Source organism: Salmo trutta, unplaced genomic scaffold, assembly GCF_901001165.1.
Source record: "Salmo trutta unplaced genomic scaffold, fSalTru1.1, whole genome shotgun sequence".
NCBI lineage: Eukaryota > Metazoa > Chordata > Actinopteri > Salmoniformes > Salmonidae > Salmo > Salmo trutta.
In genome coordinates this window covers 19,313-45,871 of record NW_021823102.1, presented here as the reverse complement: position 1 = coordinate 45,871, position 26,559 = coordinate 19,313, and the positions used below count along the sequence as shown (strand labels likewise).

At 43.6% G+C, this 26,559-nt stretch overlaps 1 protein-coding gene across 1 annotated transcript; it reads right to left on the bottom strand.

The window, feature by feature from the left end:
• Positions 1 to 3,471: 3,471 nt before the first annotated feature.
• Positions 3,472 to 24,892, bottom strand: LOC115188828 (gamma-aminobutyric acid type B receptor subunit 1-like; the record flags this gene model as incomplete). Its single annotated transcript, XM_029747675.1, has 4 exons — positions 3,472 to 3,657; positions 7,872 to 8,010; positions 8,224 to 8,291; positions 24,809 to 24,892. Coding segments are annotated over 4 exons (477 nt in total), but the record flags the coding sequence as incomplete, so codon positions are not given.
• Positions 24,893 to 26,559: the final 1,667 nt, after the last annotated feature.

The window sequence follows — 26,559 nt, the reverse complement described above, 5'->3', positions numbered from 1 at the left end:
GAGACAAGCCTATACACGATCTATATACCTACGTACCATTTGACACATATAATTAAATTATACAAATATTTTGCTTCTAAGTAGCCCTTTTTCTTTTATTCCAGGTTTTATCTAAAGATTCCGCAAAACGTAAAATACACAATGGACAAAAAAACTATTTCAGTTTCTCCTCATCGCTCAGCCACATAATGCCAGGGTATATCTGGTGTGCTTTCTGGAATAAGAGCAAGCGTATATATCATGGTAAAAAGGGCAACAGAGGATAAAATTAGTTTCATTCTCTATTTCTTCAAGGTGTTGGATTAAACTTGGTTAAGCTTCTCTAGTGTCCGTGAGTTATTTACCTAGTTACATATACTTTCCTCTTCCATTTCACTACAATACCGACCTGTTTCAATACGCACGGGCAATATCCCTGATCTTACCTGTGACCATAGCGATCTCTTGCTTTTTCATAATAAATCTCTTACAAACAAGTGTATTTATTCTCCCACTTGGATCGCACTTCCGCAAGCTTGAAGCTTGAAAATGAGAACCAGGTTTTCAAGATGGGAACTGTAATGTACTAGTATAAGTTTGTACATTTAGTGCAAACCTGACCATTTCTGAACAAGGAAAATCGTTGGTACACTACTGTAATTACATTATCGCAATTACTACCAGATACATCTTGTATTACATTGTAATTATGAGTCGTTACAGTGAACTACAGTAATAAGGACCACTTAAAAGGAAGTGCTCCCTAAAAATATTACTTAGAACTCTGAGTTTTGGCAAAAAAAAAAAAAAGATGTTAGCATTGTCAAAAGTAGCAAATGAGGCACACTGTTGACACTACAAATGTATTCAGTCTGAAAGGTGGCAAGTCTAATGGTCACTTTATGGATGCTGTTAGTCTCGTCTTATCTGATGTCTAGATATTGAGCTAGGTAGGAGATTGTATTTTCCTAATTCTAACAACCCTGTTACAAATCCGGATATTTGGTACTTGGTAACGGCCGGACGGCTCATGAGGAGATGCAGGCAGTGTGTTGTGTACCTAGAAGGTGATTTTTTACATTTTCATCAACATTGGTGTCATATTGGCTTTATATATATGACAGGAGGGAGATTGTTATTTAACATCAAGCTTCAATCAAAGCTTACTATTGTCGAACAATCGGACAGATGTGTAACTAATGTGGATTAGCTAAGGACTTGTTCTAACCTTTGAACGGCATTTACGTGGCATCAATACCCCCTGACAAAAAGTGTTTCAGTTACTCAACTCCATGGGGTTGAAATTCTCTGCAGATCAGTTTCAAACTTCAGGATTCTTGTTTTCTTGGAGGAATTTAAACGTTCGATTGACTCGCGTTACTGAGGAACGTGATTGTTATTAGGATTTCAAGCGGTGGTTACATATGATTGAGTTTACCTATGATGTTGTATGTTTCGTATGTAATTGTAATGTACGTGTGTCTACATCTGAACGTTTTTTACGTCTGATATCGGTCTGAATATTGTCCCCCTGCTGCTGCTGTTGGACCAAGTCTCTCTTGAAAAAATAGATTTAATCTCAATGAGACTACCTGGATAAATAAAGGTTAAATAAACAATGAGACACCTGATAAATAAAGTAATAAAATAAAATATATAGTCTAAATTTTCTCTCATCGGCATGCAATCGACAATATGATGTTATTGTGACGTCAAACACAGATTTATTTCCACTGCAACGCTGCCATCATGTGCAGATTGGACAAAGCGATCAATTTATCAGATAATAGAAAATCGGCAGCTTCTACAAAATGTTAGGACTCACGAGCCTCCTACCACAGCGAGCTTACATGAATTGGTTCACAGCCCGCATATCAACCATTTGGGGATCAGCGGCTCGTAGGGCTACAAAAAAAAACGTCTCACTTCATTGAATAGTTCCATATTGAAGATCTACACATGTTCAAACTATCAACAAAAGTATCTGTTCATAATTTTTATTTTATTTTATTTCACCTTATTTAACCAGGTAGGCAAGTTGAGAACAAGTTCTCATTTACAATTGCGACCTGGCCAAGATAAAGCAAAGCAGTTTCGACAACATACAAAAAACACAAGTTACACATGGAGTAAAACAACATACAATCAATGATGCAGAAAAAAAAAATAAGACTATATACAATGTGAGCAAATGATGTGAGATAAGGGAGGTAAAGGCAAAAAAATGCCATGGTGGCAAAGTAAATAAAGTATGGCAAGAAAAACACTGGAAATAAGCAAATGCTTGCTCGGGTTACTTCCCTTTAGACGTACCTATACACAGCACAAAACGGAATAACTAAATGGATAGCAATTAACTAAAATCAATACAATCTTACAAGGAGAAATGTTAGAAAATGGTCTTACCTGTGTAATTGTCTGTCATCTTCAAAATGACACACGGTGGAAGAACGAAACAGAGAATTGGTGTTGTTTCTATACACATACAACACATAGTGGATATAGTGCTACTTTATATCTTACTGTAACAGAGCCATACACTAACAGAGCCATACACTAACAGACCATACACTAACAGAGCCGTGACCTGACAGAGCCATAACACTAACAGAGCCATACACTAACAGAGCCATACACTAACAGAGCCATACACTAACAGAGCCGTGACCTCACAGAGCCATACACTAACAGAGCGTGACCTGACAGAGCCATAACATACCTAACAGAGCCATACACTAACAGAGCCGTGACCTGACAGAGCCGTGACCTAACAGAGCCATACACTAACAGAGCCATACACTAACAGAGCCGTGACCTGACAGAGCACGTGACCTAACGAAGCCATACACTAACAGAGCCATACACTAACAGAGCCATACACTAACAGAGCACTACACTAACAGAGCCATACACTAACAGAGCCATACAAGAGCCATACCTAACAGAGCCATACACTACAGCCATACACTAACAGAGCCATACACTAAACAGAGCCATTCACTAACAGAGCCATACACTAACAGAGCATTCACTAACAGAGCCATGCACTAACAGAGCCATGCACTAACAGAGCCATGCACTAACAGAGCCATTCACTAACAGAGCCATACACTAACAGAGCCATACACTAACAGAGCCATTCACTAACAGAGCCATGCACTAACAGAGCATGCACTAACAGAGCCATACACTACAGAGCCATACACTAACAGAGCCATACACTAACAGAGCATACACTAAACAGAGCCATACACTAACGAGCCGTGACCTGACAGAGCCTACACTAACAGAGCCATACACTAACAGAGCCATACACTAACAGTGCCATACACTAACAGAGCCATACACTAACAGAGCCATACACTAACATAGCCATTCACTAACAGAGCCATACACTAACAGAACCATACACTAACAGAACAAATCCAAAATTGGTTCTGGTAAAAATGTACATCAGTTAGAGTCCTATATCGCTTTAGTATCTTTACTCACAGTGGCAGACGGGTTTGGGAGAGTCCCACTTGCCCAGCTTGTTGCAGTGTGTTGAGTTCCTGCCGACCAGGATGAATCCTGGCAGACAGCTGTACTGCAGTACCGTCCCCTCCACTGGGGGCCCCAGGGCCAACTCGGATACACGCCCGTTCTCCAGAGACGTCCACACCCGGGGGCACTGTAGTACTAGGGGATGGAGGGATAGATCAGGGTTAGAGAGGGTATGGGGTGAGAGGGAGGAAGGGAGGGTGAGGGAGGGAAGGGGGGGCTCAGGGTTAGAGGGGGTATAGGTGTCACGTCCTGACCAGCAGAGGGAGTAGTTGTTTAGTATTTGGTCAGGACGTGGCAGAAGTTGTGTGTTGGTATTAGTTTTCTAGTTGTTCTGTTTCTGTGTTAGTCTTGTGACTCCTGATCAGAACAGCTGGATATCGTTGTTCCTGATTGGGAGTCATATATTAGGAGTGTGTTTTTCACCTGGGTTTGTGGGTTTGTTGTTTTAGCACTGCTTTATGTTAGCCTGCTAACTGTTCCTGTCGGTCTATTGTTTCTTGTTTTTCTGTGTTCATTTTATCTAATTAAATAGAAAGATGAGCATTCACATCCGTCTTGCGTTTTGGTCATCCATTCACCACGACAGCCGTTACAGAACAACCCACCAAACAAAGACCAAGCAGCGGAGAAAGGAGCAGCAGACGGAATACATGGCTATAGTGAGAGATGGACTTGGGAGGAGATTCTGGACAGGGCAGGACCTTGGCACCAGGCTGGGAATACCGTCGCCCAAGGGAAGAGACAGAGGAGGCCAAGGCGGAGAGGCGTCGATATGAGGCTATGTACGCGCTGGCGAGGAAGCCGGAGAGGCACCCCCAATATTTTTTTGGGGGGGGGCACACGGGTAGTTTGGCTAGGCCAAGGAAGAGCCATAAGCCAGCTACCCGTGATTATATGGAGGAGTGTATGGAGTGGAGGGCGCCGTGTTTTGCTGAGGTGCGCACAATCTCGCCCATATGCACGCACAGTTCGGTGCAAGCTATTCCAGCCCCTCGCAGATGCCGTGCTAGAGTGGGCATCCAGCCTGGTAGGAGGATGCCTGCGCAGCGCGTCTGGTCGCCGGTACGCCTCCTAGGACCAGGCTACCCTACGCCCGTTCTACGCACGGTAACCATCAAGCCCCTGCACAGTCCAGTTCGCCCTGTACTAGCACCCCGCTCGTACAGGGCTGCTAGTTCCACCCAGCCAGGACGGGTTGTGCAGGAGGTGCGAGCAAGACCACCTGTGCGCCTCCATGGCCCAGTCTGTCCGGTTTCCGCCTCTCGTGCTGACCCGGAAGTGAGTACCTCCAGTCTGGCACGACCAGTACCAGCACTACGGATCAAGCTTCCCATGAGTCAGCCTAGTCCTATTCAGCCTGTTCCCGCTCCTTGCACTAGCCCTGAGGTGCGTGTCTCCAGGCTGGCACATCCAGTACCAGCCCCACGCATCAGGCTTCTGGTGCGTCAGCCCAGCCTCGCCAGTCTGGAGCCGCCAGAGCCGCCCGCCAGTCTGGAGCCGCCTGAGCTGCCCGCCAGTCTGGAGCCGCCTGAGCCGCCCGCCAGTCTGGAGCCGCCAGAGCCGCCCGCCAGTCTGGAGCCGCCAGAGCCGCCCGCCAGTCTGGAGCCGCCAGAGCCGCCCGCCAGTCTAGCCGCCAGGGTCATCAGCCAGGCGAGCGCAGCAAGAGTCGCCCGCCAGCCAGGCGCAGCCAGGGATGCCCGCCAGCCAGGCGCAGCCAGGGATGCCCGCCAGCCGGCGCAGCCAGGGTCGCCCGCCAGCCGGGCGCAGCAGGAATCGCCCGCCAGCCAGGCGCAGTCAGGGTCGCCCACCAGTCCTCCGACGCGGCCAGGGGCGCCACCTAAGTGGGCGACGCCGAGGGTGGAGCGGGGTCCACGTCCCGCACCTGAGCCACCTCCAATATAGGTGGATTGGGGAGGGGGGTGTAGCACAGGTGCCATCGTTGACGGCAGCCACCCTCCCTTCCCTCCCCTTTGTGTTTAGGGTTTTTTTTTTTTTTTTTGTATTGGGGGATTTTTTTTGTGTGTTTTCTTTTAAGGTGCATTCCGGGGTCTGCACCTTTCGGGGGGTACTGTCACGTCCTGACCAGCAGAGGGAGTAGTTGTTTAGTATTTGGTCAGGACGTGGCAGAAGTTGTGTGTTGGTATTAGTTTCTAGTTGTTCTGTTTCTGTGTTAGTCTTGTGACTCCTGATCAGGAACAGCTGGATATCGTTGTTCCTGATTGGGAGTCATATATTAGGAGTGTGTTTTTCACCTGGGGTTTGTGGGTTGTTGTTTTAGCACTGCTTTATGTTAGCCTGCTAACTGTTCCTGTCGGTCTATTGTTTCTTGGTTTTTGTGTTCATTTTATTCTAATTAAATAGAAAGATGAGCATTCACATCCCGTCTGCGTTTTGGTCATCCATTCACCACGACAGCCGTTACAATAGGTGAGATGGAAGGAAGGAGGGAGGGACGTAGGATTGACGGGGTTGGGGGTGCAGGAGAAAATGTATTCCTCAGGTTTTAGGTTCTAATATACTTCCATAACGCTACTGTATCATACTACAATACGCAAGTGGGCCTGTGATGAATTTCTAAAAGAGTGAGAGAAAAACCAGAAAAGATAACTAAAGAGTGGAACACAGTGAGTCGACAGGGGTTACGGTGAGTCGACGTGGGGTTGCGGTGAGTCGACGTGGGGTTGCGGTGAGTCGCGTGGGGTTGCGGTGAGTCGCGTGGGGTTGCGGTGAGTCGCGTGGGGTTGCGGTGAGTCGCGTGGGGGTTGCGGTGAGTCGCGTGGGGTTGCGGAGAGTCGCGTGGGGTTACGGAGAGTCGCGTGGGGTTACGGAGAGTCGCGTGGGGTTACGGAGAGTTCGCGTGGGGTTACGGAGAGTCGCGTGGGGTTACGGAGAGTCGCGTGGGGTTACGGAGAGTCGCGTGGGGTTACGGAGAGTCGCGTGGGGTTACGGAGAGTCGCGTGGGGTTACGGAGAGTCGCGTGGGGTTACGGTGAGTCGCGTGGGGTTACGGTGAGTCGCGTGGGGTTACGGTGAGTCGACGTGGGGTTACGGTGAGTCGACGTGGGGTTACGGTGAGTCGACGTGGGGTTACGGTGAGTCGACGTGGGGTTACGGTGAGTCGACGTGGGGTTACGGTGAGTCGACGTGGGGTTACGGTGAGTCGACGTGGGGTTACGGTGAGTCGACGTGGGGTTACGGTGAGTCGACGTGGGGTTACGGTGAGTCGACGGGGGTTACGGTGAGTCGACGGGGGTTACGGTGAGTCGACGGGGGTTAAGGTGAGTCGACGGGTTACGGTGAGTCGACGTGGGGTTACGGTGAGTCGACGGGGGGTTACGGTGAGTCCGCGTGGGGTTACGGTGAGTCGCGTGGGGTTACGGTGAGTCGCGTGGGGTTACGGTGAGTCGCGTGGGGTTACGGTGAGTCGCGTGGGGTTACGGTGAGTCGCGTGGGGTTACGGTGAAGTCGCGTGGGGTTACGGTGAGTCGCGTGGGGTTACGGTGAGTCGCGTGGGGTTACGGTGAGTCGCGTGGGGTTACGGTGAGTCGCGTGGGGTTACGGTGAGTCGCGTGGGGTTACGATGAGTCGACAGGAGGTTACGGTGAGTCGACAGGGGTTTACGGTGAGTCGACTTGGGTTACGGTGAGTCGACAGGGGGTTACGGTGAGTCGACAGGGGTTACGGTGAGTCGACAGGGGTTACGGTGGAGTCGACAGGGGTTACGGTGAGTCGACAGGGGGTTACGGTGAGTCGACAGGGGTTACGGTGAGTCGACAGGGGTTACGGTGAGTCGACAGGGGTTACGGTGAGTCGACAGGGGTTACGGTGAGTCGACAGGGGTTACGGTGAGTCGACAGGGGTTGCGGTGAGTCGACAGGGGTTACGGTGAGTCGACAGGGGTTACGGTGAGTCGACAGGGGTTACAGTGAGTCGACATGGGTTACAGTGAGTCGACAGGGGTTACGGTGAGTCGACAGGGGTTATAGAGACGTAACATCGTTGCCATGAAAAAGCTGCATGCCTTGGGTGGATAGCAGTGGAGTATGTGAATGGATGTTAGAGGGCCTTACCTCGTTCAAAAAGGAGTAATCCCCCTGTTTGAAGGGGCTGAAAAGTAGACAGTACGCACGATGGAGAAAGACGGGTCAAAGCAGAAAGAGATGGAGAGTTTTTGAGTAACCTTGACTAAGACTAGACTTCCGTTAACTGCCCAATGCGAATGCCTAGGCTTTAGCTCTGTGGGCTAACACAGTCTTGTGGTGCACAGGAGACCCAGTCTGTCACACGTGGAAGCAGATATATAGATATATGGTCAGTTATGGAGTGTATTAGAGTAGAAGAGTTACTCACAACATTTGCTGCGCTGAGTGAGGTCAGTCCAGGTACCGTTGGGTAGACACTTCCTAACATTGGGTCCTACGATCACTCTGCTCCCTCTGCAGATGTACTCAATCTCATAATCCAGAGGTAACACCTGCACACTGCGGATCTGGACACACACACACACACACACACACACACACACACACACACACACACACACACACACACACACACACACACACACACACACACACACACACACACACACACACACACACACACACACACACATAACGTGAGATAGGGAGCTGTATCTGTTGAATAATTGTCATCTACATTTGTTACAATCTAGTACAGTAAATAAACCTGCGTCCCTTACCTGCTCTTGGGTCAGTCCTCTGTACCTTATCCCTCCATCTCTGGGAGGACGGATGATCGCACAGCCTCCTGGGAACAAGAAGAGAGACACACTGTCAGATAAACAAGAAATGAGCAGGACATGATGAGAGCCAACCAGCCAGCCAACCAGCCAGCCAGCCAGCCAGTCAGCCAACCAGCCAACCAGCCAGCCAACCAGCCAACCAGCCAGCCAGCCAGCCAACCAGCCAACCAGCCAGCCAGCCAGCCAACCAGCCAACCCTGTCCCCTGGCTTGGTTTCAAAATGGCTCTCTATTCCCTTTATAGTGCACTACTTTTGACTAGGGTCCATAGAGCTCTGGTCAAATGTAGTGCACTATGAAAATATGGTGACATTTTGGGATGCGACCTATCTGTCAGATCTCTCTGTATCTGTTAGTCTGTTAGCCTTTTCTTCCTGTAAACACTGTCAGTACCTGCCCGTGGCCACTAGGTGCAGCTCTATACCTACTGACTACTTATCAGACCTCAATCAATCTTTTCATGATTTCTCGCCTCTTTTTCAACCGTATTGGAGGAGGAGATTCAAAGTCCCACCCCTGTGACCTTTTCCAATGAGTTTTGAGAAGGAGGAGTGTTCTCTGGAGCATTAGTCAGGAAGTCCAGCCTCAGCTGCTTCTCCATGTACTCCATGTTAGCCTGTGCCTTCTGAAACACGGCCTCCAGTTTATCAACTGCTGTCTCCATTTTGAGTAGTTTACGTTCTGTCTTCTTCTTCTCCAAGCACCCAAACTCACTTTACTTGAATCTGAAGTCAAATGTCTACTGTTTGCTGATGATCTGGTGCTGTTATCCCCAACCAAGGAGGGCCTACAGCAGCACCTAGATCTTCCGCACAGATTCTGTCAGACCTGGGCCCTGACAGTAAATCTCAGTTAGACAAAAATAATGGTGTTCCAAAAAAAGTCCAGTTGCCAGGACCACGAATACAAATTCCATCTAGACACCGTTGCCCTAGAGCACACAAACAACTATACATACCTCGGCCTAAACATCAGCACCACAGGTAACTTGCACAAAGCTGTGAACGATCTGAGAGACAAGGCAAGAAGGGCCTTCTATGCCATCAAAAGGAACATGAAATTCAACATACCAACTAGGATCTGGCTAAAAATACTTGAATCTGTTATAGAACCCATTACCCTTTATGGTTGTGAGGTCTGGGGTTCGCTCACCAACCAAGAATTCACAAAATGGGATAAATACCAAATTGAGACTCTGCATGCAGAATTCTGCAAAAATATCCTCACTGTACATTGTAAAACACCAAATAATGCATGCAGAGCAGAATTAGGCCGATACCCGCTAATTATCAAAATCCAGAAAAGAGACATTCAATTCTACAACCACCTAAAAGGAAGTGATTCCCAAACCTTCCATTACAAAGCCATCACCTACAGAGAGATGAACCTGGAGAAGAGTCCCCTAAGCAAGCTGGTCCTGGGGCTCTGTTCACAAACACAAACAGACCCCACAGAGCCCCAGGACAGCAACACAATTAGACCCAACCAAATCATGAGAAAACAAAAAGATAATTACTTGACACATTAGAATTAACAAAAAAACAGAGCAAACTAGAATGCTATTAGGTCCTAAACAGAGAGCACACAGTGGTAGAATACCTGACCACTGTGACTGACACAAAATTAAGGAAATCTTTGACTATGTACAGACTCAGTGAGCATAGCCTTGCTATTGAGAAAGGCCGCCGTAGGCAGACCTGGCTCTCAAGAGAAGACAGGCTATGTGCACACTGCCCACAAAATGAGGTGGAAACTGAGCTGCACTTCCTAACCTCCTGCCCAATATATGACCATATTAGAGACGCATATTTCCCTTAGATTGCACAGATCCACAAAGAATTCAAAAACAAATCCAAAATGTTTATTTATTTTCCCTTTTGTACTTTAAATGTGTGCACATAATATGACATTTGAAATGTCTTTATTCTTTTGGAACTTCTGATGGTGCAATGTTTACTGATCATTTTTATTTCACTTTTGTTTATTATCTATTTCACTTGCTTTGGCAATGTTAACATATGTTCCCCGTGCCAATAAAGCCTTTCAATTGAATTGAATTGATTCATTGAGATCAGAGCCGCAATAAAATGCCTTTGTCTAGTGAAGGAGATAGTACACAGATGGGAGAGGTAGACAGGCTCTGATGAACACGTCAACAAACAAAGTCATGTCAACTGAGGACCGAATTCTCCCTACTTGACAGGCTTATTACACACCTACACACACACACACACACACACACACACACACACACACACACACACACACACACACACCTACATTATATCACACACCTACACTATATCACACACCTACACTATATCACACACACACACACACCTCGCAATACAACACAATTAGGCCATTTACATGAATGCAATAATGCTAGCTGATTAACATTTACATGAATGCAATAATGCTAGCTGATTAACATTGTAGCCTAGCTTCACACTGTTGCTGTATAGGCCTAGCAGATATAACTGGATGTAATTCTCATTGGAGTGATGTCACTGCTGCCATCCACATCATAGCCTATTGCTCTCTCATACATCTAAATGTGGGTATTCCATCTGCTGTGGTTGTTAGCTGATTAACGGTGTAGCCTCTCTTGGGCAGGTGGGACGCTAGCGTCCCACCCACGGTTCACACTACTCAACAGCCAGTGAAAAATCAGAGCGCCAAATTCAAAACCACAAAATGTCATAATTCAAAGTTCTCAAACATACGACTATTTTACAACATTTTAAAGATACACGTCTCCTTAATCTAACCACATTGTCCAATTTCAAAAAGGCTTTTCATCAGATGACACTCCTAGGACATCATGTTACACAATACACGCATTTTTTGTTCGATCAAGTTGATATTTATATCCAAAAACAGCCTTTTACATTGGCGCGTGATGTTCAGAAAATATTTTGCCTCCAACACTGTCGATGAATCAGCACAACAATTTACAAAAATACTCATCATAAACGTTGATAAAATATTAAACTATTATTCAAAGAATAATAGATGAATATCTCCTTTATGCAACAGCTGTGACAGATTTCAAAAAAGCTTCACGGGGAAAGCACACTTTGCAATAATCTGAGTACTGCGCTCAGAAAAATACAATAGGCAATACAGATACCTGCCATTTTGGAGTCATATAAAATCATAAATAGCATTAGAAATATTCACTTACCTTTGATGATCTTCATCAGAATGCACTCCCAGGATCCTAGGTCCACAATAAATGTTGTTTTGTTCGATAAAGTCCATAATTTATGTCCAAATACCTCCTTGTTGTTTCCGCGTTCAGTAAGCTACTCCAAGTGTAGGAAGCGCAACGAAAATTTCACGACGAAAAGTCAAAAAAAGTTATATTTACGTTCATTCAAACATGTCAAACGTTGTATAGCATCAATCTTTAGGGTCTTTTTAACTTAGAACTTCAATAATATTCCAACCGGACGATTCCAGTGTCTTGAAAAACGTTTTGGAACACAGCTAACTCTCACGTGAACGCACGCCAATGAAGTCATGTCCTTTCCTGAGTCAACAACTTCCAACTTCCTTTGTTCACTCTCTGTTCATCATAGACGCCTCAAACAAATTTCTAAAGACTGTTGACATCTAGTGGAAGCCTTAGGAAGTGCAAAATGAACCCTAAATCACTGTGTGTTCGATAGGCAATGACTTGAAAGGACTACAAGCACCAGACTTCCCACTTCCTGGTTAGATTTTTCTCAGGTTTTTGCCTGCCATATGAGTTCTGTTATACTCACAGACACCATTCAAACAGTTTTAGAAACTTCAGAGTGTTTTCTATCCAAATCTACTAATAATATGCATATTCTAGTTCCTGGGCCCGAGTAGTAGGCCGTTTAATTTGGGTACGTTTTTCATCCGGCCGTGAAAATACTGGCCCCTACCCTAGAGAAGATAACAGTGTAGCTGGAAAACGAGCTATAGGTTTTGTCTACTAGACAACAGCCTGTGTCCTCTCAACAGGCCACATAGCATCGTGTTTCTCACATAGAAACGTAATCCAGAATCTAGATTCTGTTTCTATGATTTCGCATACATCTGAGTGTTGCTGTGGGTATTCCGTCTGTTCTGCTGTGTTGTAACTGCCTCTCTATACCCCAGCTCCCTGAGGACGTGTGTGTGTGTGTGTGTGTGTGTGTGTGTGTGTGTGTGTGTGTGTGTGTGTGTGTGTGTGTGTGTGTGTATTTGTTTTCCTACACTATTAGGACCCCAATGTCCTAATAATCCAACTTAATACCTTTAAAAGGTAGGAAAACAATAACTTTTTTGAAACATCAGGACTTTTTTTCAGGTCCTGAATTTGTTCAAATGCTATTTTAAGCTTAAGGGTTAGGTTTAGGGTTTAGGTTTAGGGCTATTTTTATTAGGCAAAACATGTACACTACAAAAGGTACAGGAATGTCCCAAAAACACAGCTGTGTGTGTGCAGTAATGGAAAAAGCACCAAATTGTAATACTTGAGTAAAAGTAAATATACCTTCATTTGAGGCTCCCAAGTGGCACAGCAGGCTAAGACACTGCATCTCAGTGCAAAAGGCATCACTACAGACCCTGGTTCAATTCCAGGCTGTATCACAACCAGCCGTGATTGGGAGTCCCATAGGGAAGCGCACAATTGGGTTAGGGTTTGGCCATTGTAAATAAGTTTTTTTTGACTGACTTGCCTAGTTAAATAAATAAACAGAACATTTATTTTTATTTAACCTTTAACTAGGCAAGTCAGTTAAGAACAAATTCTTATTTACAATGATGGCCTAGGAACAGTGGATTAACTGCCTTGTTCAGGGGCAGAATGACAGATTTTTACCTTGTCAGTTCGGGGATTCGATCTAGCAAAAATGACTTAAGTAAAAGTGAAAGTCACCCAGTAAAATACTACTTGTGTCACGTCCTGACCATAAAAAGCTTTTATTTTCTATGGTAGAGTAGGTCAGGGCGTGACAGGGTTTTTTGTCTAGTTTATTTATGTCTATGTTGGTTCTAGTTTCTTTTTTCTATGTTGGGGGTTTTGTCTAGTTTATGTATTTCTATGTGGGGTTCTAGTTTCTGTAATTTCTATGTTTTTTTGGGGGGGATGATCTCCAATTAGAGGCAGCTGGTCATCGTTGTCTCTAATTGGGGATCATATTTAAGTTGTTGTTTTTCCCACTAGGTTTTGTGGGAGATTATTTTGAGGTAGTGTATGTTTCACCTCTTCGTCACGGTTTGTTATTTTGTTTAGTAGTTTATTTTGTATGCCTTGCATAGTTTCACAGTTAAAATAAAATGTGGAATGATACACACGCTGCGCTTTGGTCCCATTCTTCAGACAGCCGTGACAACTTGAGTAAAAGTCTAAAAGTATTGACACTGATCCCGTAGAGGTTAATCGTATAATAATGTGTATAATAATATATATAATAGAGGTTTAAAGTATTAGTGTAGTAGTAGTGTAAAGTAGTAGTGTGATGCAGAATGAAAACTAAACTAAACTCCGCCGCATTTTGGTCCACTTCTTCCTGAGACAGCCGTTACACAGAAAGGGAAAGTCCAGCAGAGGTTGGTATTAAAAACTATGGAGTAATATTGTTAGGGTAGACTACAATGAAAACATTGTCTTCTAGTTAGGAGAGAATAATCATGGTTTGGTTTCTTTTATTTTCTAAACCTTACGATGGGTGATAGTGACGAAAACATTAATAAGGAGGGTTGATGTACATTCAATGAGTGTTAACAGTATGTGAATGGTAATAAAAATATATATATAAACATCCCTTTTTCAGGACCCTGTCTTTCAAAGATAATTTGTAAAAATCCAAATAACTTCACAGAGCTTCATTGTAAAGAGTTTAAACACCGTTTCCCATGCTTGCTCAATGAACCATAAACAATTACATGAACATGCACTTGTGGAACGGTTGTTAAAACACTAACAGCTTACAGACGGTAGGCAATTAAGGTCACAGTTATGAAAACTTAGGACACTAGAGGCCTTTCCACTGACTCTGAAAAAACACTAAAAGAAAGATGCCCAGGGTCCCTGCTCATCTGCGTGAACATGCCTTAGGCATGCTGCAAGAAGGCATGAGGCATGCAGATGTAGCCAGTGCAATAAATTGCAATGTCCGTACTGTGAGACGCCCAAGACAGCGCTACAGGGAGACAGGACGGACAGCTGATCATCTTCGCAGTGGCACACCACGTGTAACAACACCTGCACAGGATCGGTACATCCAAACATCACACCTGCGGGACAGGTACAGGATGGCAACAACTGCCTGAGTTACACCAGGAATGCACAATCCCTCCATCAGTGCTAAGACTGTCTGCAATAGGTTGTGAGAGGCTGGACTGAGGGCTTGTAGGCCTGTTGTAAGGCAGGTCCTCACCAGACATCAACAACGTCACCTATGGACACAAACCCACCGTCGCCGGACCAGACTTGACTGGCAAAAAGTGCTCTTCTCTGACGAGTCGCGGTTTTGTCTCATCAGGGGTGATGGTCGGATTCGCGTTTTAGTCGAAGGAATGAGCGTTACACAGAGGCCTGTACTCTGGAGCGGGATCGATTTGGAGGTGGAGGGTCCGTCTTGGTCTGGGGTGGTGTGTCACAGCATCATCGGATTGAGCTTGTTGTCATAGCAGGCAATCTCAACGCTGTGCGTTACAGGGAAGACATCCTCCTCCCTCATGTGGTACCCTTCCTGTAGGCTCATCCTGACATGACCCTCCAGCATGACAATAGCACCAGCCATACTGCTCGTTCTGTGCATGATTTCCTGCAAGACAGGAATGTCAGTGTTCTGCCATGGCCAGCGAAGAGCCCGGATCTCAATCCCATTGAGCACGTCTGGAACCTGATGGATCGGAGGTTGAGAGCTAGGGCCATTCCCCCCCAGAAATGTCCGGGAACTTGCAGGTGCCTTGGTGGAAGAGTGGGGTAACATCTCACAGCAAGAACTGGAAAATCTGGTGCACTCCATGAGGAGAAGATCCACTGCAGTACTTAATGCAGCTGGTGGCCACAACAGATTCTGAATGTTACTTTTGATTTTGACCCCCCCCCTTTGTTCAGGGACACATTATTTGATTTCTGTTAGTCACATGTCTGTGGAACTTGTTCAGTTTATGTCTCAGTTGTTGAATCTTGTTATGTTCATACAAATATTTACACATGTTCATTTTGCTGAAAATAAACGCAGTTGACAGTGAGAGGACGTTTCTTTTTTTTGCTGAGTTTACGCTAATGAATTTATTTTTTAGCACTCTAATGATGCGATACTTTAGTAATACAAGGTACAAGGTTAAATAATGAGTAGAGTGGTAATGGAGACTACTGCGCCCGCTGCATTTGGGGGGGGGGGGGTGCGATGCAAGCCTTAGCATCTTTTTCAAAAGAGCAGTAACCAATCCACTTGAAAGCAATCGGATCAGGAAAATGGTACATAGAGGTGTATGGCCCAGATCAATAGTGGTTCATAGAGGTACGGTTTTTATGTTAAGGGAGACGTAGGAGACCACATCTCAAACAACTTTTTAATAGATGCCAGGGATAAAACATCACTGATCCCTTATGCTAAAGAAATGTTTTGTTTCCAATCCAGGAGAATGGGGGTAGTATTTACTTTTTTCTACCTCTCTTTGAAATGTTTCCCGAGGCTATGGTTTTTCGGAGAGAGCAGTGAGTGAAATTCTGCAGTGTAGTTAGTATAAAAGGTATCCGGATTAGGTAGTAAACTACCAAATTAAATAAGGCCTGGCCATTTCTGTTTGTTTTTACCATATGGTTTACCACACACACACACACACACACACACACACACACACACACACACACACACACACACACACACACACACACATACACAACTTACTGGTTATGAATATGGGTTAGTGCCGAGGTATTTTAAAGGGGCACAGTCACACATGGGATTTTCAGAAGTTTTTATTTTCTGAGTTTAATTGAACACATGAATTCATTTTGATTAAAAAAATGTACTGGAGAAACTTACTGTGAACCTGGGACACGAAATGTATGAAATGATTGACTGTTTTTACATAATTGGTCTAATAGAGAAAGAGACGCTTCTTTGAAGGGTTTGAATGACCTCTGACCTCTTTCCTGACATTCTAGTGTGGTTTGACCGCCCTCACTGGAAAGCCGAGAGACATTGGATGATGAATTTAAAGTCATTTGTAATGATGGATAATTACGGAGAAGGTTATATTTAATATTTCTATGTGTAATGGATGGATAGTCCTGTCTCTAGTCTATGTTTCTATTCCTTGAATCAAGTTATGGGTACAAATCTTTTCTTTATGGAGTTATTATGGGTAGTGATTCTAATCCGATTTTGTTATTTTAATTTGTTTTGTTTTATTTCTCATCAGTAGTGTTGTTATTTTTTACACATTAGTCACTATGGTGAGTCGTGTCAAAATGGGGGAATTACCAGTCTTTTGAGGGTTTTGGATTGAAGTTTAGACACCTTGAGTGATATGTTGGGATGTATTGAGTGATATACACTGCTCAAAAAAATAAAGGGAACACTTAAACAACACAATGTAACTCCAAGTCAATCACACTTCTGTGAAATCAAACTGTCCACTTAGGAAGCAACACTGATTGACAATAAATGTCACATGCTGTTGTGCAAATGGAATAGACAACAGGTGGAAATTATAGGCAATTAGCAAGACACCCCCAATAAAGGAGTGGTTATGCAGGTGGGGACCACAGACCACTTCTCAGTTCCTATGCTTCCTGGCTGATCTTTTGGTCACTATTGAATGCTGGCGGTGCTTTCACTCTAGTGGTAGCATGAGACGGAGTCTACAACACACACAAGTGGCTCAGGTAGTGCAGCTCATTCAGGATGGCACATCAATGCGAGCTGTGGCAAGAAGGTTTGCTGTGTCTGTCAGCGTAGTGTCCAGAGCATGGAGGCGCTACCAGGAGACAGGCCAGTACATCCGGAGATGTGGAGGAGGCCGTAGGAGGGCAACAACCCAGCAGCAGGACCGCTACCTCCGCCTTTCTGCAAGGAGGAGCAGGAGAAGCACAGTCAGAGCCCTGCAAAATGACCTCCAGCAGGCCACAAATGTGCATGTGTCTGCTCAAACGGTCAGAAACAGACTCCATGAGGGTGGTATGAGGGCCCGACGTCCACAGGTGGGGGTTGTGCTTACAGCCCAACACCGTATAGGACGTTTGGCATTTGCCAGAGAACACCAAGATTGGCAAATTCGCCACTGGCGCCCTGTGCTCTTCACAGATGAAAGCAGGTTCACACTGAGCACGTGACAGACGTGACAGAGTCTGGAGACGCCGTGGAGAACGTTCTGCTGCCTGCAACATCCTCCAGCATGACCGGTTTGGCGGTGGGTCAGTCATGGTGTGGGGTGGCATTTCTTTGGGGGGCCGCACAGCCCTCCATGTGCTGGCCAGAGGTAGCCTGACTGCTATTAGGTACCGAGATGAGATCCTCAGACCCCTTGTGAGACCATATGCTGGTGCGGTTGGCCCTGGGTTCCTCCTAATGCAAGACAATGCTAGACCTCATGTGGCTGGAGTGTGTCAGCAGTTCCTGCAAGAGGAAGGCATTGATGCTATGGACTGGCCTGCCCGTTCCCCAGACCTGAATCCAATTGAGCACATCTGGGAAATCATGTCTCGCTCCATCCACCAACGCCACGTTGCACCACAGACTGTCCAGGAGTTGGCGGATGCTTAGTCCAGGTCTGGGAGGAGATCCCTCAGGAGACCATCCGCCACCTCATCAGGAGCATGCCCAGGCATTGTAGGGAGGTCATACAGGCACGTGGAGGCCACACACACTACTGAGCCTCATTTTGACTTGTTTTAAGGACATTACATCAAAGTTGGATCAGCCTGTAGTGTGGTTTTCCACTTTAATTTTGAGTGTGACTCCAAATCCAGACCTCCATGGGTTGATAAATTGGATTTCCATTGATTATTTTTGTGTGATTTTGTTGTCAGCACATTCAACTATGTAAAGAAAAAAGTATTTAATAAGATTATTTCTTTCATTCAGATCTAGGATGTGTTGTTTAAGTGTTCCCTTTATTTTTTGAGCAGTATATAAAGGACTGTATTGTTGCGTTGTTTGTTCTGTTTTGTTTAGATAAATCTCACCAGATTGGATGATCGGGATAATTTCCTGACCCTATGACTCTGCGATGAGGTTGACAGTGTGATAAGGGGAGTATAACCAATTTGGAAAAATTGTTTCAACAGAATGTGTTGTTATTCTCTTTGACGTTTGTTTAGAGATTTGAATTAATATTTGTCCGAAGTAATAATTTGTCATGTTGTCTGGATTTCCTGAATCAGATATGAACTGAGCTGTTGTTCTGATCTCTTCTTGTGTGTGGTGTTAAAGTATGTAATGATGTTTGAATTCATATGTTCCTTACCCCCTTCTGAGATTGAATTGCACTATACGAAGGGTTGAAACTCAATGACAACAGAGGTCATTTACAATTGTAATGTACTAAGTGTAAGAAAGCATTTTATTTTCCCTCGTTTTAATGCTTGTTTAAGGAAATGCTTGTAAGCCATTTAATATTAGGCTACCTAATACTGATACTTAGTCTCAAAAGGGAGGAAAAGCAGTGGAAAATTACATCATTAGTCATGCTATCCTGGGTTTTACTGCTTAAAGAATAGTCTCTTGTCTCAGACTCACATTAAACATCTCCAATCCATAATCATAAGACTGGGTTTACAGCTAAGAGACGTTTGGGTGCAACCGCAGCATGTGAAATCCCGTGGGTTTACTATCTAAAGAAAGTCACATGTATGGAACCTTGCAGAAAGGATATTTGTTGTTGTGAATGCAGTTAGACGGTTGAGCCCTGGTGCTATCAACCTTGTGCTATCTTAAGTTTACACAGACAACAAATTACCTTTTACACACTATCTACTGACTGCCACGTATACATATATATGTGTCTTCTCTATAAAAGCATTGAACCGGCACTGTTCGTTGAACTTTTCAACTATGCACTGTTGAGTGAGTAGTTGATTCTCCATTTTTTGCTAATCTTATGATAAAGTGTTGTTTGAAAGAATCTGCAGTCTCTCTTCCCGTTGATTAGAAATTCCACGACAAAACTATACAGACAATTCCTTCGACCTCATGGCTTATTTCTTTGCTCTGACATGCACTGTCAACTGTGAGACCTTATATAGACAGGCGTGCGCCTTTCCAAATCATGGCCAATCAATAGAATTTACCACAGGTGGACTCCAATCAAGTTGTAGAAACATCTCAAGGATGATTTCGCTTCGTCATTATGGGGTATTGTGCGTAGATAAACAAAAATATTTAATCAATTTTAGAATAAGGCTGTAACGTAACAAAATGTGTAAAAGTCAAGGGGTCTGAACTCTTTCCGAATGCACTGTACAACAGGTTATATAACAGGTTATAACAGGGTATATAACAGGTTATATAACAGGGTGTATAACAGGGTGTATAACAGGGTGTATAACAGGGTGTATAACAGGGAATATAAAAGGGTATATAACATGGTATATACCAGTTTATAGTAGAGTGTATAACAGTAAATAAAAGTGTATATAGCAGGGTATATAACAGGGTGTATAACTGTAAATGTAACAGGGTATATAACAGGGTATATAACAGGGTGTTAACAGGTTATATAACAGGGTATATAACAGGTTATATAACAGGATGTATAACAGGGTATGCATGAGTATAGGGTATATAACCGGATGTATAACTGTATATTATAGGGTATATAACAAGATGTATAACAGGGTATATAACAGAGTATATAACAGTGTATATGACAGGATGTATAACAAGGTATTTAACAGGATGTATAACTGGGTATATAAAAGGGTATATAGCAGGGTATATAACATGGTATATACCAGTTTATAGTAGAGTGTATAACAGTAAATAAAAGTGTATATAGCAGGGTATATAACATGGTATATACCAGTTTATAGTAGAGTGTATAACAGTAAATAAAAGTGTATATAGCAGGGTATATAACAGGGTGTATAACTGTAAATGTAACAGGGTATATAACAGGGTGTATAACAGGGTATATAACAGGGTATACAAGGTATATAAGACAGCGTATAAAACAGTATATTAGTGGGTATATAACATGATGTATAACAGGGTATATAACAGTATATAGCAGGGTGTATAACAGGTTATATAAGACAGTTATAACAGGATGTATAACAGCATATAACAGGGTATATAACATGTTGTATAACAGTATATAAACAGATTATATAACAGGATGTATAACAGGGTACTATAGGGTGTATAACAGGGTGTAATTTGTATTTATTTATTTCACCTTTATTTAACCAGGTAGGCAAGTTGAGAACAAGTTCTCATTTACAATTGCGACCTGGCCAAGATAAAGCAAAGCAGTTCGACACATACAACAACACAGAGTTACACATGGAGTAAAACAAACATACAGTCAATAATACAGTAGAAAAACAAGTCTATATACAATGTGAGCAAATGAGGTGAGATAAGGGAGGTAAAGGCAAAAAAAGGCCATGGTGGCGAAGTAAATACAATATAGCAAGTAAAACACTGGAATGGTAGATTTGCAGTGGAAGAAAGTGCAAGTAGAAATAGAAATAATGGGGTGCAAAGGAGCAAAATAAATAAATAAATACAGTAGGGGAAGAGGTAGTTGTTTGGGCTAAATTATAAATGGGCTATGTACGGGTGCAGTAATCTGTGAGCTGCTCTGACAGCTGGTGCTTAAAGCTAGTGAGGGAGATAAGTGTTTCCAGTTTCAGAGATTTTTGTAGTTCATTCCAGTCATTGTCAGCAGAGAACTGGAAGGAGAGGCAGCCGAAGGAAGAATTAGCTTTGGGGGTGACCAGAGGGATATACCTGCTGGAGCACGTGCTACAGGTGGGTGCTGCTATGGTGATCAGCGAGCTGAGATAAGGGGGAACTTTACCTAGCAGGGTCTTGTAGATGACCTGGAGCCAGTAGGTTTTGGTGACGAGTATGAAGCGAGGGCCAGCCAACGAGAGCGTACAGGTCACAGTGGTGGGTAGTATATGGGGCTTTGGTGACAAAACAGATGGCACTGTGATAGACTGCATCCAATTTATTGAGTAGGGTATTGGAGGCTATTTTGTAAATGACATCGCCGAAATCGAGGATCGGTAGGATGATCAGTTTTACAAGGGTATGTATATAACAGCATATTATAGGGTGTATAAAAGGATGTGTAACAGTATATAAACAGAGTATATAACAGGATGTACAACAGGGTATATAGCAGGATGTATAACAGGGTATATAGGAGGGTATATAAGAGGGTATATAAGAGGGTATATACCAGTTTACAACAGGATGTATAACAGTAAATAAAAGGGTACAACGGTATATAACAGGGTATATAACGGTATATAACAGGGTATATAACAGGGTGGTGTATAACAGTATATAAGAAGGTATATAACAGAGTAAATGATAGGGTATTTAATAGTATATGACAGTATATAAGACAGTATATAAGACAGTATATAACAGGATATATACAAGTATATTACAGGGTATATAACAGGATGTATAACAGGGTACATAACAGTATATAACAGGGTATATAAGACAGTATATAACAGGTTGCATAACAGTATATAACATGGGATATAACAGTATATAATGGGGGGTATATAACAGGGTGTATAACAGCATATAATAGGGTTTAACACAGTATATAACAGGGTGTATAACAGCATAACAGGGGGTATATAACAGAGTGTATAACAGAGTATATAACAGGGTATATAACAGGGTATATAACAGGGTATATAACAGAGTGTATAACAGAGTATATAACAGGGTATATAACAGGGTATATAACAGGGTATATAACAGCATATTACAGGGTATATAACAGGGTATATAACAGCATATTACAGGGTATATAACAGGGTATATAACAGTATATAACAGGGTATATAACAGCATATTACAGGGTATATAACAGGGTATATAACAGGGTATATAACAGCATATTACAGGGTATATAACAGTGTATATAACCAGGTGTATAACAGGGTATATAAAAGGGTATATAGCAGGATGTATAACAGAGTGTATAACAGAGTGTATAACAGAGTGTATAACAGTATATAACAGTGTATATAACAGTAAATAACAGGGTATATAACAGGAGGTATAACTGTATATTATAGAGTATATAACAGGATATATAACAGGGTATATAACAGCATATTACAGGGTGTATAACAGCATATAAACAGAGTATATAACAGGATGTATAACAGGGTATATAAAAGGGTATATAACAGGGTATATAAAAGGGTATATAACAGGGTGTATAACAGGGTACGTAACATGGTATATAACAGTATATAACATGGTATATAACAGTAAGTATAAGCATACATTACAGGGTATATAATAGCATATTACAAGGTGTATAACAGGGTATATAACAGGGTGTAAAACAGTATATAACGGTGTATAACAGGGTGTATATAACAGGGTATAACAGTAAACAACAGGGGGTATAACAGGATATATAACAGGGTATATAACAGGGTGTATAAAACAATATATAACAGGATGTATAACAGCATATAACAGGGTATAACAGGTTGCATAACAGGGTGCATAACAGGGGGTATAACAGGGGGTATAACAGGGGGTATAACAGGGGGTATAACAGGGTGTATAACTGTAAATGTAACAGGATATAAAGCAGGGTATATAACAGGGTGTATAAAACAATATATAACAGGAGGTATAACAGGGGGTATAACAGGTTGCATAACAGGGTGCATAACAGGGGGTATAACAGGGGGTATAACAGGGTGCATAACAGGGGGTATAACAGGGGGTATAACAGGATATATAACAGGGGGTATAACAGGGTGTATAACAGGGGGTATAACAGGGGGTATAACAGGATATAAAGCAGGGTATATAACAGGGTGTATAAAACAATATATAACAGGATGTATAACAGCATATAACAGGGTATAACAGGTTGCATAACAGGGTGCATAACAGGGGGTATAACAGGGGGTATAACAGGGTATATAACAGGGTATATAACTGTAAATGTAACAGGATATAAAGCAGGGTATATAACAGGGTGTATAAAACAATATATAACAGGATGTATAACAGCATTTAACAGGGTATAACAGGTTGCATAACAGGGTGCATAACAGGGGGTATAACAGGGGGTATAACAGGGGGTATAACAGGGTGCATAACAGGGGGTATAACAGGGGGTATAACAGGGTGTATAACAGGGGGTATAACAGGGGGTATAACAGGATATAAAGCAGGGTATATAACAGGGTGTATAAAACAATATATAACAGGATGTATAACAGCATATAACAGGGTATAACAGGTTGCATAACAGGGTGCATAACAGGGGGTATAACAGGGGGTATAACAGGGGGTATAACAGGGGGTATAACAGGGGGTATAACAGGGTATATAACAGGGTATATAACTGTAAATGTAACAGGATATAAAGCAGGGTATATAACAGGGTGTATAAAACAATATATAACAGGATGTATAACAGCATATAACAGGGTATAACAGGTTGCATAACAGGTTGCATAACAGGGGGTATAACAGGGTGCATAACAGGGGGTATAACAGGGGGTATAACAGGGGGTATAACAGGATATATAACAGGGGGTATAACAGGGGGTATAACAGGGGGTATAACAGGGGGTATAACAGGGGGTATAACAGGGGGTATAACAGTATATAAAAGGGTACATAAGTGTATAACAGGGTGTATTACACAGTACATGACAGGGTGTATAACAGTATATAACACGGTATATAACAGGGGGTATGTAACAGGGTATATAACAGAGTGTATAACAAGATATTCTGCCTGAGAGCTTTAGTGTCATACCACTATGACATGTGATAACAAGCGACGGATGTTCACAGCAAATGTCCATTTGTGTTATGGCACCGCTCTCTCGTTTGTGGTCGATTGGTTTTTTTTAACCCTGGGGTTTAGTCTAGCCTGCCATGCCTTCACTGTTGGAAGTGGCTGGAAATGGTGGCTGGCTGTCTGGCTGTCTCTGGTATTAGTCTGCATCCCAAACGGCACCCTATTCCCTACATAGGGCTCTGAACAAAAGTAGTGCACTGTGTGAATGGGGTGTCATTTGGGACACAGCCGTGGTCTCAGGAGCAGTCACAGTGGTTTTCGTCCCAATGTGCAGACTGATCTGGTTGATGAGAAAGGAGTCCATACATATGAAGAATACCAATACATGCAAACTAAGCCATCAAAACAGAGGGAGGACCTTTGACCATTGCAGATATACAATACCATGCATACACACACACACACATACAAGCACACACACACACACACAAGCACACACACACACAGTCACTCACACATCTGTCACGTCAAAGACACACATTTAAATGAAAGCAAAAATTCATTACCCGTGGTTGTATTGTGTTTGGCCGCCGTGAGGAAGGGGAACACCAAGACAATTAAAATAAGTAATGACAGTGCCATCCCTCCACCTGCAGAAAGAAGAGGAGAGGTGGAGAGATATTAAGAATGGGGGGGAAGGAGAGAGAGAGTTACACTGAAGATGGATAATACAAAGAGACAGAGAGAAACCAAGAGGTGGAGGGTAAGAGAAAGGAAGGGAGGGAGAATGGAGGAGAAAGAGAATATGGCAGAGAGAGAGAGAGAGAGAGAGAGAGAGAGAGAGAGAGAGAGAGAGAGGATTTGAGAGAATTCTCCATGCGGAGAAAGAGAGAGAGAGAGAGAGAGAGAGAGAGAGACAGAGAGAGAGAGAGACTCAGATAGCAACAAACGTTCCCACAAATTCAGAGGGGGGAGACAGACAGAGAAAGAGAGGGGGGAGAGAGAGACAGTGAGAGAGAAAGATGGCGAGGTATAATAAAAGAGAGCTAAATGTTACATATATAATCACTAATGAACAAAGAACCTTGGTGGGAGTTCCATCTAACTACAGTCCCTGTCTCTGTCTTTGTTATTTCATTAGTTTGGATGGCATCAGTAGTATGGTGCCAGTCCATTTCCTCCACCACTACCACCTACTGTAGTGACTGTCCAGTCACCACTTACCTAAACTCTCGCGGACAGACTTCGAGCATCTGACAAATTACCCAAGATTTTAGTTCTGGGTTAAACGAGATTACCATTTACCCAGTGTATGGGCAGGCATCAACCCAGCGCCAGTCCCGTTCCAGTTCCCAGCCCAAGACCCAGTCTTTTTCCCGTTCCCAGCCCAAGACCCAGTCCTGTTCTCGTTCCCAGCCCAAGACCCAGTCTCATTCTCATTCCCATTCCCAGTCACCTGTTTTCCGGACCTCTGGCAGTCTCTATGGGGGTACCACAGGGTTCAATTCTCGGGCCGACTCTTTTCTCTGTATACATCAATGATGTCGCTCTTGCTGCTGCTGATTCTCTGATCCACCTCTACGCAGACGACACCATTCTGTATACTTACATTTACATTTACGTCATTTAGCAGACGCTCTTATCCAGAGCGTCTTACAAATTGGTGCATTCACCTTATGATATCCAGTGGAACAACCACTGGACTCTGTGTTAACTAACCTCCAGACGAGTGCCATACAACACTCCTTCCGTGGCCTCCAACTGCTCTTAAATACAAGTAAAATTAAATGCATGTTCTTCAACCGATCGCTGCCTGCACCTGCCTGCCCGTCGAGCATCACTACTCTGGACGGTTCTGACTTAGAATGTGTGGACAACTACAAATACCTAGGTGTCTGGTTAGACTGTAAACTCTCCTTCCAGACTCACATCAAACATCTCCAATCCAAAATTAAATCTAGAATCGGCTTCCTATTTCGCAACAAAGCATCCTTCACTCATGCTGCCAAACGTACCCTCGTAAAACTGACGATCCTACCGATCCTTGACTTCAGTGATGTAATTTACAAAATAGCCTCCAACATTCTACTCAGCAAATTGGATGTAGTCTATCACAGTGCCATCCGTTTTGTCACCAAAGCCCCATATACTACCCACCACTGCGACCTGTACGCTCTCGTTGGCTGGCCTTCGCTTCATATTCGGCGCCAAACCCACTGGCTCCAGGTCATCTATAAGTCTTTGCAAGGTAAAGCCCCACCTTATCTCAGCTCACTGGTCACCATAGCAGCACCCACCCGTAGCACGCGCACCAGCA